Source organism: Hyla sarda, chromosome 9 (genome assembly GCF_029499605.1).
Source record: "Hyla sarda isolate aHylSar1 chromosome 9, aHylSar1.hap1, whole genome shotgun sequence".
NCBI classification, from domain to species: domain Eukaryota; kingdom Metazoa; phylum Chordata; class Amphibia; order Anura; family Hylidae; genus Hyla; species Hyla sarda.
In genome coordinates this window covers 151,332,625-151,349,792 of record NC_079197.1, presented here as the reverse complement: position 1 = coordinate 151,349,792, position 17,168 = coordinate 151,332,625, and the positions used below count along the sequence as shown (strand labels likewise).

Genomic DNA, 17,168 nt, shown 5'->3' with positions numbered 1-17,168 from the left:
GGCATCATGGGCTCAAAGGCTTAAAGAACAAAATCCTGGAATACCCCATTGAAAGTGTTTAAATGGTCCTGTCGTACATTATCTAGGTCCATTCAGTAATGGCATTGATGTACTCACGCCAATGCAACTATGCCCTATAGTAGTGTCTCCTAGAGGCCCATCTCATTCTAGAAGAACTGCTTTAAAACAGTACTTCTGTTATACTGTACTTCCACATGATGCACAATAATACCCAATATAGTGTTACCAGGCATAGTATGCCTCTGCCTCCTGCTTCTAGCTTTTATGATGATCAGCCCATACATGAACAAATACTTCATAGTCACATTCATGGTCTTTTTTGATGTTAGTAGCACATTTTAATATTAAATTCCACATAGAAAACACCATCTTGTTTGTAACCAAATACCAACACTACACTACATTCAGTGTGTCGTCACGTCATAATTAGGTGTAGTTACTACAGCATTCTTCTTAACATTACTGATGATAGGACTTAATGGCCACAAGAAAATGGAGGCAGATATTTTCTGAAATGAAGAGCGGACATCAGTGGTCCTCTAGCTTAGGTCATAAAAGCTCTGCCTGTCCTGTGAGAAGTTGGCCGGTGCACTTTAAACATATTGAATTTAAGTTTATTACCCATCGCTGATTCCTTCATGGCCTCCTAAATTTGAGGGGACAATATAACAGGGGGGACATATTTGCAGTGAGATATCAGAGGCTCCGAATGGGAAACACACAAAGCCCTAAATCTTTAGGTCATCAAATTATTTTTCTCTAAAACACTTCTCTTCTATAAAAATTAATACATCTAGTATTTGCATTGACAAAGAAATAAATAAAATCATCATCTTTTGAGTTTCAGTCCTTCTTGGCCAGCTCACATTCCCTCTTCACCCGGGAGAAAGGACCAAGTTCCTTGCAGAATATAAAATCCCAAAGTACGCGCCCCCACGACGTATGGTAAGGCAGGGTGTCATAGTATTCAGCAGCAATTTTACGCACCTGTTATGGTAAAGGAAAGAATAAATATTTGATAAGTACATGATTTAGCAGAAAAGGAGGCAACAAAAATTGAGTACTAGTTTACTCAATAATACTATTGACTACACATGGCCTTAATACAAAACCTTGACAGACCTAATACAACATATGAAATGTATCTGTTTGTGGGTTTGTAGAATAGCAGTAAGGTGTAAGGTGTTTAGATCGTGGGGGGGGGGGGGGGGAGCTCTGGGGCCCCCTACGATCTTCTTTACAGAGCCCCAGATCTTACCTGAAGCTGCGCGTCACGACCCCCGTCCGAAGCCGTTAGGCTATCTTCGGCTCTCCCATAGAGATATATGGAGGGGTCGTGATGCGGCACAGAGCGGTGACTCCGTACAGGAGATGGTGGGGCCCAAGCGCTTGGACCCCTGTGATCGAAAACTTATCCCCTATCCTGCAGATAGTGGATATACGTTTTTTTCCATGAGACTACTCCTTTAAAGTAGTATAGAGAGTTTGAGAGTAGACAGTGTGGACATGGCTCCTAGAACCATCCTTGATTCTGTAAGTTGACAGAACTAAAACTGGTCATAAACATTAGGTTAAAGTCATCCGACTGGCCAACTATATCTAATGTGTATGGGATTTCAAAACTCTCCCCTGGAGATAGATGATAGAGGGGGAAAGCATTATTGTTAATTATTAAAGAATAATGCAAAGGTTGTTATGTATGCCTTGTGTACACCTATTATAGTGGATGTGGCATGCATGAGTTGTCTGCCATTTTGTTATTATTATCACTCTTATAATGCATGCTACATTTGCCATGATGCCCCTGACTTGCAGAAACAGGGATGGATTCTCATTACTGCACTTGCATTTAGACCTATCTAAGTGCAGCAATTGATAGCGACATTAAAGGAGTAGTCCAGTGGTGACTCAGTGGTTTACAACTTATCCCCTATCTTAAGGATAGGGGATAAGTTGCAGATCGCGGGGGGTCCGACCCCTGGGGCCCCCCGCAATCTCCTGTACGGAGCCCCGACAGCTCGCGGGAAGGGGGCGTGTCGACCTCCGCACGAAGCGGCGGCCGACACGCCCCCTCAATACAACTCTATGGCAGAGCCGAAGCGCTGCCTTCGGCAATCTCCGGCTCTGCCATTGAGATGTATTGAGGGGGCGTGTCGGCCGCCGCCTCGTGCGGGGGTCGACACCCGCTATCTCGGCGGAGAGCCGGGGCCCCGTACAGAGAGATCGCGGGGGGCCCCAGCGGTCGAACCCCCCGCGATCTCAAACTTATCCCCTATCCTTAGGATAGGGGATAAGTTTTTCACCACTGGACTACCCCTTTAAGCTTTGTCCCTTATATAAGTTTTATATGAGATGCAGCTTTAGCCTGTCTCCTTATGATTAGTTTCTCCCTGTCAGCCCTTATGAGCAGGATAGCAGTGTCAGGCTGCATCTCACAGGACACACTAGAGCCTACGTCTCCAAACTGTGGGCCTCCAGCTGTTGTAAAACCAAAGGCTCCAGAATGCCCGAAAAGCCGGTGGCTGTCCGGGCAGGTTGGGAGTTGTAGTTTTGCAACATCTGGACGTGCACAGTTTGGGAAACACTGCACTAGAGAATCTGCACACAGAAGAGACAGGCAGTAGGAGTCAGGGGAGTTTTATAACTATGCAGCTAATCATTGTATGCACCCACTTACTATCACTGCACTCCTGGTTACTTAAAGAGGGTACAAATTATATCTTCAAAAGCATTCTATATACTGTATATGGGAGACATACAGAAGAAAAGGGAGGGCAGCCCCAGATGGCTCTACTTTCTAAATTCTGTATCTAAATACCCCAGCCAAGGCTGACATGCTTGTCATCCCTCCCAACTATGCCCCTGATAACTAATGGAGTTGCAAGAACGTTGCATTGGCCATATGTCACTTTACTGGGCATCAGCACTGTAAGGGTTTATTGGCTTTTTATCCAGAATTTGAATGTACGGAAAGATCAGCATTATTATTATTATAGCCAAACTCTTTTTGCAAGAGTTTATATGATTGCCCAGCAGTTTTCTGGTTGGAGAGAAGTGATGACACCACTTTTTTTTAGTTGCGAGCATCAGCAGGAACTTACTAACTACTGCTTAGAATAAAAAAAAACCTGTAATAAATATATTGTAAAATATAGTTTGTGTATTGCTTATTTTGGGCAGGAGTTGCCCAGTAGTAGAGGTGGTTATTATATAAAGTACAGGCAAAGGGAACCTAATAAATTCTGACATAGTATTAAAACTGTCTTTAATTAATGTAACAGTCTGTCAAGTAGTGTTTACACTTTATAATTACGCTAGCAGAGTACCTGGCGTTTCCCGGTCTTCCTACATAAACCTTGTGGGAAAGGAAAAATAACATTGATCCTCTCGTACTCATATCCCGTATTCATATGCCGTCCTTATCCATGACCTCATATTCCGTCCTTATATTCTGTCCATATATCCAGTCCTCATATCTCGACCTCACATCCCGACCTCATATCCCATCCTCATATCCTGACTGCATATCCTGTTTTCATATTCCGTCCTTATATCCCAACCTTATATCCAGTCCTTATATCGCAGCCTCATATCCTGTCCTCACAATCCGTCCTTATTTCCTGACCTCATATCCCGTCTTCATATCCTGTCCCCATATCCAGTCCTCATGTCCTGACCTCATATCCTTCCTCATTACTGACCTCATATCCTGTCCTTATGTCCCATTCTCATATCCTGAGCTTATATACCAACCTCATATCTTGTTCTTATAACCTATCCTCATAGCCCATCCTCATAACCCATCCTCATGTCCCGTCCTCATGTCCCGTCCTCATGTCCCGTCCTCATATCTCGTCCTCATATCCTGCCCTTATATCTCATCCTCATATCCCGACCTCATATTCCGTCCTCATATCCCCAACCATATATCCTATCCTCATATCCCGACCTCATATCCTGTACTCATATCCAGCTTTTATATCACATCTTCATATCCCAATCTCTTTTTCTGCCCCCATATCCCGACCCCATATCCCGTCCTTATATCCCGACCTCATATCCTGTTCCCTCACTAACTGTTCTCTGCACCTGCCTGTTGGACAGTCGGCAGGATTTTAGAAGTCCCAGGCAATCTCTGCAATCTGAGAGTAAAGAGATCAGGAGATATACCGGAAGTCCCATAGATTTGCATAGGACTTCAGAGAAAATCCCCCACCCTTGCAAATGGAGGTGGGTTACTGTTGATTTAACTCTACCATATTTTTGTTGACACGTAGGTAACATGTGTACTAAGTTTTATTGAAATATCTAAATCTATATACAGGTGAAACTCGAAAAATGGGAATATTGTGCAAAAGTCAGTTGTAGTTCATTAATGCAACTTAAAAGGAAAGGAAGCATGAAGTGCTCCGAAATCTCCTGGTAGAGGGATGTGTTGAACCTGGACTTAATGAAGCACAGTGACCAACACCAGCAGATGATATGGCTCCCCAAATCATATAATATATTGGGGATTTGGGGTTTTCATGAGCTGTAAAAGTGAGTACCTCACTACAGCTATGGGTCAGAGAAAGTTAGAGAGAGAGTTGGGACTGAACTGCCACATCAGATTAATGTAGACAACTCCAACCTTACAGCCGCAAGCACAGAAGAGGTTGCTGGGGGCAGGAGACCATGTTCCAAAGTTCAGCATTATTATTATTATAGCCAAACTCTTTTTGCAAGAGTTTATATGATTGCCCAGCAGTTTTCTGGTTGGAGAGAAGTGATGACACCACTTTTTTTTAGTTGCGAGCATCAGCAGGAACTTACTAACTACTGCTTAGAATAAAAAAAAAACCTGTAATAAATATATTGTAAAATATAGTTTGTGTATTGCTTATTTTGGGCAGGAGTTGCCCAGTAGTAGAGGTGGTTATTATATAAAGTACAGGCAAAGGGAACATAATAAATTCTGACATAGTATTAAAACTGTCTTTAATTAATGTAACAGTCTGTCAAGTAGTGTTTACACTTTATAATTACGCTAGCAGAGTACCTGGCGTTTCCCGGTCTTCCTACATAAACCTTGTGGGAAAGGAAAAATAACATTGATCCTCTCGTACTCATATCCCGTATTCATATGCCGTCCTTATCCATGACCTCATATTCCGTCCTCATATTCTGTCCATATATCCAGTCCTCATATCTCGACCTCACATCCCGACCTCATATCCCATCCTCATATCCTGACTGCATATCCTGTTTTCATATTCCGTCCTTATATCCCAACCTTATATGCAGTCCTTATATCGCAGCCTCATATCCTGTCCTCACAATCCGTCCTTATTTCCTGACCTCATATCCCGTCTTCATATCCTGTCCCCATATCCAGTCCTCATGTCCTGACCTCATATCCTTCCTCATTACTGACCTCATATCCTGTCCTTATGTCCCATTCTCATATCCTGAGCTTATATACCAACCTCATATCTACCGGAAGTCCCATAGATTTGCATAGGACTTCAGCGAAAATCCCCCACCCTTGCAAATGGAGGTGGGTTACTGTTGATTTAACTCTACCATATTTTTTGTTGACACGTAGGTAACATGTGTACCAAGTTTTATTGAAATATCTAAATCTATATACAGGTGAAACTCGAAAAATGTGAATATTGTGCAAAAGTCAGTTGTAGTTCATTAATGCAACTTAAAAGGAAAGGAAGCATGAAGTGCTCCGAAATCTCCTGGTAGAGGGATGCGTTGAACCTGGACTTAATGAAGCACAGTGACCAACACCAGCAGATGATGTGGCTCCCCAAATCATATAATATATTGGGGATTTGGGGTTTTCATGAGCTGTAAAAGTGAGTACCTCACTACAGCTATGGGTCAGAGAAAGTTAGAGAGAGAGTTGGGACTGAACTGCCACATCAGATTAATGTAGACAACTCCAACCTTACAGCCGCAAGCACAGAAGAGATTGCTGGGGGCAGGAGACCATGTTCCAAAGTTCAGCTAAACTTTCAGGTAGGACAGGTAGATCGGACTTTGCATTCATCATGTGATTGATCGTTTTGTAACACATTATCTAACCACATCATAAAGGACACAGTCAGAATTCCGGCATGGTGCAGTCTTTCTAAACTACTTATCTTTCCTCATTCTGTAAATTCCTACTCTCTTCTCTTATGCTTACATATGTAGTTTATGTTATGGAATGTATGACCTAACACCATACACTTTCTTTCACCATGGTTGAATTTACTATAAGTCTATGTTCACACACTGGTTTTTGAGCCCCATTTTGAGAAGTAAACAACTGAAATTAAGGCCCAAAGGAAAAAAAAACTACTAAAAATCAGTGTGTAACAACAAAAACAAATAAAAATAAGGTTGAAAACAAGGCTCAGAAACCAGTTTGTCGTATGGCGGGGTTCAGATAGAGAAATTTCTAAGCGTAATTCCAATTATAAATTACACTCGGAAATTCCAGTGCCGCAGAGTCCAATTGCTGTCAATGGCATTCTGCTGCACAGTTCACATTACGGAATTTCAGTGACAAAATTTCCACCGCCATAAGTTTGATCTTGTTCATTCTCTCAGTGGAATCTGTGCTGAATGCATTGCCATCTATGGGGATAGCAATGTCTGCGCGGTCCTACAGCGGGTGTTGGCCACCCTCAGAATAGTTCCCGCCAGAGAGTCTGAACATTGCCTTAGGCTGGGTTCACACATGGTATATTGGTCAGAATAGGGTGCAAATCATTCCATTTTTTTCTCTGAATCAGTCCCACTCCTGGTTTTGGTTAAAAATTCCAAGCAAAATCTTAACCAAAATACTATGTGTGAGCCCAGCATAAAAATAAAAAAAGGTGTTATGAAAGTTTCAAAAAACTTTGCAAAAGACAAAAGACACAGCTGCATCGGTGGTACAGCACACAAATCGGTAGAAGTGGAGACCAACATAGTCTGTCTGTCTTTCTTTTTTGCCGTTTTCCTGTGTTGCTTCTGTCTTGCGTGTCCTATAATCCTGTGTTAGTTTAGTACTGTTGTGTGTTTTACGGCAGTGGTATTCTCTTTGAGCTTCTGAGTGGGACCGTACTTTTTCTGTAACCCCTTGTAGATGTCCTCGCCCACACCTTTTGCCGACTGTCTGGAGTGGTGACCCACTCTTTTTTTTATTTTATTTTTTTTATCTTTGTAGATAACTTGTTTTTGTTTAGTATGTCCTGGTTGTACTATATCTATGCAATGTATGAACAGATCATGCATTTTCTTGAACTATTTTTCTATTTTGCAGGGGGGGGGTTGTGGTTTTGTTTTGTTTTGTTGTTTGTTTGTAAAAAAAAAACTAAATGTTCAATAAAAATTTTCTGATAAAAAAGAAAAAAAGAAAGAAGTGGAGACCAACAGAGGGCTGTGAACTTTGGTGTTGCAGCTGCGGAGGGTTGGATCAGGTCAGTATAGTATGTTTATTATATTTATACAACCCCCAGCCTGGAAGCAAATTTTACTTTTGCCCAGACAACCACTTTAATTTGGTCAAACAAAAGGTTCTAGGGACCTACATGCATTTTGTGGGCAATTTAGTGTAGGATAAAAAAGATGATGAACAACCTATTGTTTATGGCTCTATTACACAGAGTGATTATCATCTGAACAGATCCGTTGGTTGACCGTTTCACTTTGCCCTGTTAAAAATTGTTTGTCGTGTCATAGGGGATGTGTGCGCAAAGAAGGAATGAGGCAAAAGGCCACATGAATGATCCATCCATTGTTTGGATGTCCTTCCCTGTGCAATAGTTTAGCATGTAAATAGGCTCTGTGAATGAGTGCTCACCTACAAGATCGACACTCATTGGCCCTGTGTTATGTATTCTTTGTGTTTTTTTTTCCCCCCAACAGATATTTTTCCATGACAATTGACATGACGTATGGCCCTTAGGGTCTATTCACACGACAGGATTTCCTCTTGCGGAATTCCGCCTCAAACTATAGCCCATAGACTTCTATGGGATTCCGCACTCCCATTCACACTTCTGAATTTCTGCAAGCGGAAATTCTACCGTGTGAATAGACCCTTAGTCTCCAAAACAATCAAAGATGCACCACTTAAGGTGTCCATACCCATTCAACAGCCAAATAGGGATATAAGCCTCTACCAGATGACTCTGTTAGCAGCTTATCTACTGTTTTGAACAAATTATTAATTATGTTAAATTACAAAATGCCCAATCCTTTATTGGACCAACATCTGCCATGGTAGAGAGTCAGAACACCTCTATAAGACTGTTACCAAAATCAGCCAGTTTGTCTGACTTTTCCATAATGTGTATGGGCACCTTTAGCAGAAGAAGGCAATATGCAGTTCTACAGCAGCATAATGGATATAGTCTTACCTCTGGAAGTTTGCTGCCAGGTATACTTGGAAAGTCATGATGTTCCATGTGGTAGCCAACATTGAAGGTTAACAGGTTGAGAGGTCCATAGTAAGAATAGGTTTCATAACCTTTTAAAAACATGTAGTGCTCAGCAATAAAATGTCCAGATATTGGATGGAAACCCATGGACAGTAGGGATCCAGCTAGTAAGTACACAATAGGCTTCAATCCCCACAATGAGTATATGGCCAAATCAAAGGAAAACTGAACTAGTGCATTGATAACCTCCATATGTGTAATGGGTTTAGGATTAACATATAGTGGTCTTAAGACATAAAGAAGTGGTTGTATAATGATCCAAATAATCTTGCGTGTAGGAGTACAGAAGAAGCGCCCCTCAAAATCTGTAGGGATGTCCACGTCCAAGCCATCTCCCCCGAGATATCGGTGGTGGTCAATGTGGTATTTCTTGAAGGATGTTGAGTAAGGCACTCCAATGGGAAGGTTAGCAAACATCCCAAAGAAACGATTATAACGTGCTGACTTGTTACCAAAAGCAACATTGTGAGAAATGTCATGGATGGCAAGAGTCAATGAATGATTGATCACCCCTCCAAATGCATAGGACCAGAAAAGAAGCCATTTCCAAGAGACATCACAGACAAGATAACAGCAAAGTATCTGAACAGCTACCATGCAGGAGACAGTCCATTTAAGCTGTGGGTCTGGTCCCATCAAATTCTTGATCTGTGGATATTTAGCTGCAATAAAAACATACATTGTATAAGGTGACATAATCAATGGTGAACAGTCAGTTTGATGCAATTTAAAAGAAGCAAAATGCAAAAAATAAAGTCAATTTTTAAGGGATTAAGAACAGAGTAGTACTGTGAGGAAGAAGCCAAGGCATAAACCCTGTAAGCCTCTGAGTCTTCCCCTAAGTCTAGTACAAAAACTTCTCAAGTCAAGTCATAAGTCCTAGTCACAAGCCTAGTGAAGTCTCAAGTCTTCAGTTTCAAGTCTCATTCTATAGGTCTGAAAAATAACTTCAGGACAGTGGCAAGTTACCAGATACTGCTCATCTACCAAGTGTATATCAAGAACAGTTTACAAGTGTGTTCCTTGTGTATTAGATCTGCATCACAAGTAAAGAACAAGTTGTTATCTATAAATCCTGGTTTTTGAGGTACTCCTTTCCTGGGACCCTGATATGGATTACAGCTTTAGAAGTAATGGGTAGTGGGAACATTGATCTAACTAAATGGTTAGATGCAATGTGCCACTACAGCCCTTATCATCCATCATTCACTACCAACACAACCCTTCTTGTGCCACAAACTTGACAATATCTACATCAACACTTCACTTGACCCCCGCCTATCACAACTACATTTTTAGGTTGGATGGTACAGAGGGTGAATCCTGCTTATCAAGACTTTATTATGAACTAAGGTCAGGGTTAATTACTCATCCCCTTTGATGACATTTAAGGAGCATTAAATCTTATGCATAGCAAACTGGAGGAGTAACTAGATAGGTTTAATGGAGAAGTATCATGTAAAAAAAAAACTTATTCTCTATCCAAAGGATAAGGGATAAGTTTTAGATCACGGGGGGTCCGAGCAATGGGGCCCCCCCGTGATCTCCTGTTTGTAGCCCCGGCTCTCCTTTACAGCGGCGCAACCCCCGCCCGAACCGGGGCCGCCACGCCCCCTCCTTATAGCTCTATGGGAGAGCCGTTTGGCAATCATCGGCTCTCCCATAGAGCTATATACAGGGTACGTGGCAACTGTGGGGTCGTGACGTGCCGCTGTGAAGGAGAGTTGGGGCTCCAAACAGGACATCACGTGGGGCCCCAGCACTCGGACCACCCGCGATCTGAAACTTATCCCCTATGCTTTCAATAGGGGATATGTTTTTTTTACAAGATACTTCTTCTTTAACATGTGTGGCAGTGCAGGGCTTTTCTAGTTATTACTGTAAACTCTGGAGCTGGCAACACAAAGAATTCCCTCCTGGCTTTGGGCAAGTATACACATTATCCATATAAGGGTGTGTTTTTTGTCAACAGTTGCTCACATTCTATTTCAATCTAAGTGAAACTAACAATGTGATCAGAAATAAGAGATTACCGTTCCACGCATAAAAAAAAAAAAAAAAAAAGTAAGGTAGTTTTGCACAATATCTATGTCTAGAAGAAAGAAGGTTTCATCACAGACGGGGATCATTACAGATGGGGATTCTATACTGTAAGAGCAGTAAGACTGTGGAACTTTCTGCCCCATGATGTTTATTGAACAAGTTCAAGAGGGTCCTGGATGCTTTTCATCAAATATATAATATACTAGCTGAGTACCCGGTTTTTCCTACCTTATCCTTGTAGGGGAGGAAAAGCAACAAAGGAGGAAGCTCTTGTCCTTATATCCCGTCCCCATATCTCATCCCCATATCCCGACCTCATATCCCAACCTCATATCCTGTCCCCATATCCCGACCTCATATCCTGTCCCCATATCCCGACCTCATATCCTGTCCCCATATCCCGACCTCATATCCTGTTCTCATATCCCGTCCCTATATCCCGTCCCCATATACCGACCTCATATCCCATCTCCATATCCCGCCCTCATATCCCGTCCTCATATCCCATCCCCATATCCTGACCTCTTATCCCGTCCCCATATCCCGACCTCATATCCTGTCCCCATATCTAATCCTCACATCCCTGGAACATATGCTGGAACATACATTTCCCATAAATTTTGCATTGGACTTTAAACAAAAACCCCGACCCTCATGAATGGGGGTAGGTTAGGGTTAAATTAACTACCGTATCCTATATTTTTAGTGGACATATTAGTAGCATGTGACCAAGTATTATCGAAATATCTCCTGCTGTTTGGAAGTTATACAGTAACATATATTTCCCATAGACTTGTATGGGACTTTAAATAAAAACCCTGACTCTCGCAAATGGGGGTGGGTAAGGGTTAAATTACCTATCCTATGTTTGTTGTTGACATATAAGTAACATGTGTGCCAAGTTTCATGTTAATATCTTTAGCCTTTGGAAGTTATGCTGGAACATACACAGACACATTGAGTTTTTATATACGGCATTTAGATTAAAGGGGTATTCCAGGATTTTTTTTTATTTGACTATGCTACAGGGGCTGTAAAGTTAGTGTAGTTCATAATATAGTGTCTGTACCTGTGTGTGACGTTTTCTCACAATTCTTTTGTGATTTTCACCCCAATATTTATTATTATCAGCATACAAAATGACTGTTGTCTCAGATTTTTCCCAGGTTGCAATGCGGCTGAGACCGGACTCACTAGTCAGCTGATGACAGGGAGCCTGTCTGATTCAATGGGTGGAGCGATCGCTTGGTGGGAGAGAGATCAATCGGCAACTAATGCAACAGCTGTAGGCACCCTGATTGAAAACCACAGGTCTTTTGAATGGATACAGCTCATTTATGTTTCAATGGGTGGGTTGGCTGATGTGTGGGAGGGAGGAAAATGGAATTATGGGATTTGTAGTAAAAAAAAGAAAAGTCAAACAGGAAATACCAGTTCACAAAAAGCTAGCCACAGTGTTATGGTGATCTCACAACATAGCCATTTAGCCCCAAGACAAGTGCAGATCCTTCCTAAGCATGTCCATTACTGTCTGGCAGGTACATACTAAAATCACCTTATGGTGGATAACCCCTTTAAGTTACGGCTACTAGATTTCTGGAGGTGGGGCGTTGATCCAGGGATTTATTCTGACATCAAACTCATAAGGGTTTTTTGTATATTAGGGATTTAGGTTGAACTTGAGTCTGGTATTTTATCAGCCTTATGAACGACATAACATTAGCATTGTTTGTTAAGTTACTCAATGCAATTACCATAATTTAGATACACTTTTGCATAAATTATTAGTCTCAATGTACAAAACAAAATAAAAATGTAATATTTTTCAGTAGGGAAAAGTGTCATTTTGTTCATCATCCAGAATCCAATAGCTCCCTGTAAAATGTTCAGTTCTCCAAAAATATGTAGGCTATGCCCAATGTTGGCTTCACTATATCTATTACAGCTTCCTAAATGAGTTATACCTATCTAAACCTTTAGGCTAGGATTCCACTGAGATTTTGTTCTGAAGTTTTTTTAAAGTTAAAAACCACCAGAAAACTGCCAGAAAAAAAATGCAACTGATTTTCCCTGTGTGTTTTCTTTTTTTTGTAGCGTTTTTACCTTTGTGTGGAAATTACATTTTGCCCCTTTGGCAGTTTCCATGTGGGCTTTTTTTTTTAGAATTGTGTTGGGTACCAAAAAATAATAATAATAATAATGAGGGATGGAAAAAACTGTAGGGAACGATATGTATATTTTTTAGAGTAAAATTTTTATGTAATTGTAAAAATAATTATTATATATATTTTTAGATATTTTTTTAATTAATTTTGTGAAACTTTTTATTAAAGGGTACCTTTCATCAAAAAAAAAACTTTTGATATATTATAGATTAATGTATGCAGAATAACTTTCCAATAGCATGTTATTAAAAAAATATGCTTCTTTCTATTTAATTCTCCACTTTAAGAAAATGACCACTAGGGGTCTCCCTACCAGTCCTTTTTTTTTATTTTTTTTTTATAGATTTCAGACTCATACTGGAGTCCTAAATCTCAGACTGCACCCGGGACACAGACAAACTCCCTGGTAGGGAGCAGTGCTGTGTTTGTCTGTGTCCCAGCTGCAGTCTGAGATTTAGGACTCCAGCATAAGTCTGAAATCTATAGAAAAAAAAAAAGGACAGGTAGGGAGACCCCTAGTGATCATTTCCTCAAAATGGAAAATTAAATAGAAAGAAGCATATTTTTTTTAATAACATGCTATTGGAAAGTTATTCTGCATACATTAATCTATAATATATCAAAAGTTTTTTTGATGAAAGGTATCCTTTAATAATGTATTTTAATAATGTGTTTTATAATGTGTGTTTAGTTTTTACTACTTTTCAACTTTATTCTCTCTATTTTTGACATTATATAGGTACTAGTACTACTCCCAGCATGGAACAGACTGTAGTGCTGTAGTACCTGAAGGAAGAGACAGATCGCAGCGGGTGCCACTCCTGACACTTGTTGCGATCGTCCTTTATTATCTGTAGAAGTGGGCGGCAGCGCTCCCCTGCCCTGCACTTTACTCCGCTGTGATGTGAAATTCTCTTCACATCACAGATTCATTTAAGAGCAGAGATTGCAAAGAAATATGGCATGCCGCCCGATTCTACAGGTTATAAAGAACGATCGCAACAGGTGTCAGGAGTGTTCCATGCTAGGAGTAGTACCTAAATAATTTTGAAAATAGAGAGAATAAAGTTGAAAAGTAGTAAAAATCTAACCAACTTTATAAAACACATTATTAAAATGCATTCTTAATATAAATCTTCACAAAATTAATTTAAAAAATATACAGGGTGGGTCATTTCTATGGATACACCTTAAAGGGGTAGTCCAGTGGTGAAAAACTTATCCCCTATCCTAAGGATAGGGGATAAGTTTGAGATCGCGGGGGGTCCGACCGCTGGGGCCCCCTGCGATCTCTCTGTACGGGGCCCCGGCTCTCCGCCGAGATAGCGGGTGTCGACCCCCGCACGAGGCGGCGGCCGACACGCCCCCTCAATACATCTCTATGGCAGAGCCGGAGATTGCCGAAGGCAGCGCTTCGGCTCTGCCATAGAGTTGTATTGAGGGGGCGTGTCGGCCGCCGCCTCGTGCGGAGGTCGACACGCCCCCTTCCAGCGGGCTGTCGGGGCTCCCAGGGGTCGGACCCCCCGCGATCTGCAACTTATCCCCTATCCTTAGGATAGGGGATAAGTTGCTCACCACTGAATCACTGGACTACTCCTTTAATGAAATGGGAATGGTTGGTGATATTAACTTCCTGTTTGTGGCACATTAGTATATGTGAGGGGGGAAACTTTTCAACATGGGTGATGACCATGGGGGCCATTTTGAAGTCGGACATTTTGATAGCAACACCGCAGGAGAAATGCTAGCACAGGCTTCCAGTATCCGTATACACTGCTATATACTACTATATAAACCGCAGGAGAAATGCTAGCACAGGCTTCCAGTATCCATATACACTGCTATATACTACTATATAAAACGCAGGAGAAATGCTAGCACAGGCTTCCAGTATCCGTATACACTGCTATATACTACTATATACACCGCAGGAGAAATGCTAGCACAGGCTTCCAGTATCCGTAGTTTCAGGTGCTGCACATCTCATATCTTCACAGCATAGACAATTGCCTTCAGATAACCCCAAAGATAAAAGTCTAAGGGGGTCAGATCGGGAGACCTTGGGGGCCATTCAACTGGCCCACGATGACCAATCCAGTTTCCAGGAAACTGTTCATCTAGGAATGTTCGGACCTGACAACCATAGCAAGATGGTGACCACCACATTATGGGTGTCAGGTCCGAGCATTCCTAGATGAACAGTTTCCTGGAAAGTGGATTGGTCATTGTAGGCCAGTTGAATGGCCCCCAAGGTCTCCTGATCTGACCCCCTTAGACTTTTATCTTTGGGGTCATCTGAAGGCAATTGTCTATGCTGTGAAGATATGAGATGTGCAGCACCTGAAACTACGGATACTGGAAGCCTGTGCTAGTATTTCTCCTGCGGTGTTGCTATCAGTGTGTGAAGAGTGGGAGAAGAGGGTTGCATTGACAATCCAACACAATGGGCAGCACATTGAACACATTATATAAGTGGTCAGAAACTTGTAAATAACTCATGAAAGAATAAAGTTACTTTAAAACCAAGCACATCATTGTTTTTCTTGTGAAATTCCCAATAAGTTTGATGTGTCACATGACCCTCTTCCTATTGAAAAAACAAAAGTTGGATTCAAAATGGCCGACTTCAAAATGGCCGCCATGGTCACCACCCATCTTGAAAAGTTTCCCCCCTCACATATATTAATGTGCCACAAACAGGAAGTTAATATCACCAACCATTCCCATTTTATTTTATTGTATTCATATAAATGGCCCACCCTGTACAATTACATGGCCCCTTTATCAATTTTTAATATTGATGGCTACATTTTGATGTTCCTGCCCGCTCACATAAATAGGTCCCTGATTGAAAATGAATACAAATTTTATTCTAAAAAATATAAATTTTGTTTCCTACAATTTTTTCCATCCCTACTGTATTTTTTTATTTTTTATTTTTTATGGTAACTAGGGATGAGCGAATCGAATCTGACGAATCCGAATTCATTATGAAGTTCAGGAAAAATTCTCTTTGCAATGAATTCGAATATCGCTGCGATTCGGTCACACTAATCCCTTTATTAAACTCCATTTAGTGCGGTCCAGGCTCCAGGGCATCTTAGATGGTGGCTCCACATGTCAGGACATGGGGCAAGGAACTCTAGGAAGGCGGGAAGACAGGTAGGCGGGATGACCCTGAATCACATGCAGCATGCAGCTTATCAGCAGCCAGCCACCCCTGTGATGTCACAGCCCTATATAATCGGCAGCCATCTTGCAGCCAGTCAGATCAGCATTTTATTGCAGAGAGAAAGGGACAGAAAGCGGTGTGTTGTACAGAAAAGCATTTTTTACAGCAGCGATTCACCTCAAGCCCATCTGCCTTTGCCTGATGAATTTAGGCCTCTGTTACTCCCCTGTGCACATCCTGGCACTTCACTGCCTGACATACTTAGTGCGTATATGAGGGGAGGACAATGCGCTCCACTACGCTTAAAACAGTATTTGTCTACAACACCAGCAGGTGTGTACTTTTGGATGGCCTTTCACAGTAACTAGGCTATCTATTTGCTCATCTCCCCTCAGTCCCTTTTTTGGATGACTAGTCAAAGTAAAAAAATTTATAAAAACCGCCAGCCAATGTTAAAACCCACATGGCTTTTTTTGTGACGCTGTTTCACTCTCAAAGACTTCTATGGGAGAAAAAAAGGCCAAAGTCTCAACATGAGGTTGTTTTTGAAAAACTACCACTGAGCTCAAAAAAGCAGAAAAATGGCAAAAGGATTTAAAGAAAAAAAAAAATGCCAAACTAAAAAACGCCAAGTGGATGTGGCATTATTCAGTTCCCTATTGACTTTACAGCTGACATCTGGCCACAGTGTTTTTTTTCACAGAAAGAACGCAGTGCGGCAGAATGGGCGTTTTTTAGGGTGTTGTTGGCTGAAAAATCTTAGAGGAATTCCAGCCTTATGGTATGTCCACAGGTCATGCATTAAAATGGTACTGGTGATGACCATGGCCACTCCAAAGCCTAGCACTGCTTGCTATTCTAAAGATAAATGTTCAGAACGCCGGGGTGCTGGGCCGCAGATCGTAGGGGTTCCCAGCGGTTGGATCCCCCGCGATTAGACATCTCATCCCCACATTCCTATGCGCACCCCGCAGGGTCCAGAATATCTGCATAGAGATTCTCCATAGTGTGAACATAGCCTTATAAGTGAAATCCAATAGTTTAATACATCTCTCCCCTGACATCATTTGCTGAGTTGGGTAACCACATACACCTTACGTGGTTGGCGATTGTTTGGCTTGGACTTCAATAATACAATGTATACACATAAATAGATGCCTTCGGCTGTCCGGGCATGCTGGGAGTTGTAGTTTTGCAACAACTGGAGGCACCCTGGTTGGGAAACACTGCCTTAGGCTATGTTCGCACTTTGCAGTGTTTCCGAATTATTTTTTTCTTGATTTTAACACAACCCTATAGTATCCA

The 17,168-nt window shown here is 41.6% G+C and overlaps 1 protein-coding gene across 3 annotated transcripts in view; it reads right to left on the bottom strand.

The window, feature by feature from the left end:
* Positions 1-340: 340 nt before the first annotated feature.
* LOC130290856 (sphingolipid delta(4)-desaturase/C4-monooxygenase DES2-like) overlaps positions 341-17,168 on the bottom strand; it is an 85,474-nt gene continuing 68,646 nt past the window's right edge. For all 3 annotated transcript variants that reach the window (XM_056538994.1, XM_056538993.1, XM_056538995.1), the window contains 2 exons: positions 8,403-9,145; positions 341-1,008 (listed from right to left, as the gene is read on the bottom strand). In XM_056538994.1, coding sequence (XP_056394969.1) covers positions 865-1,008; positions 8,403-9,145 — 887 coding nt within the window. In that variant the 3' untranslated portion in view covers positions 341-864. The remainder of the gene's footprint in view (positions 1,009-8,402; positions 9,146-17,168) is intronic.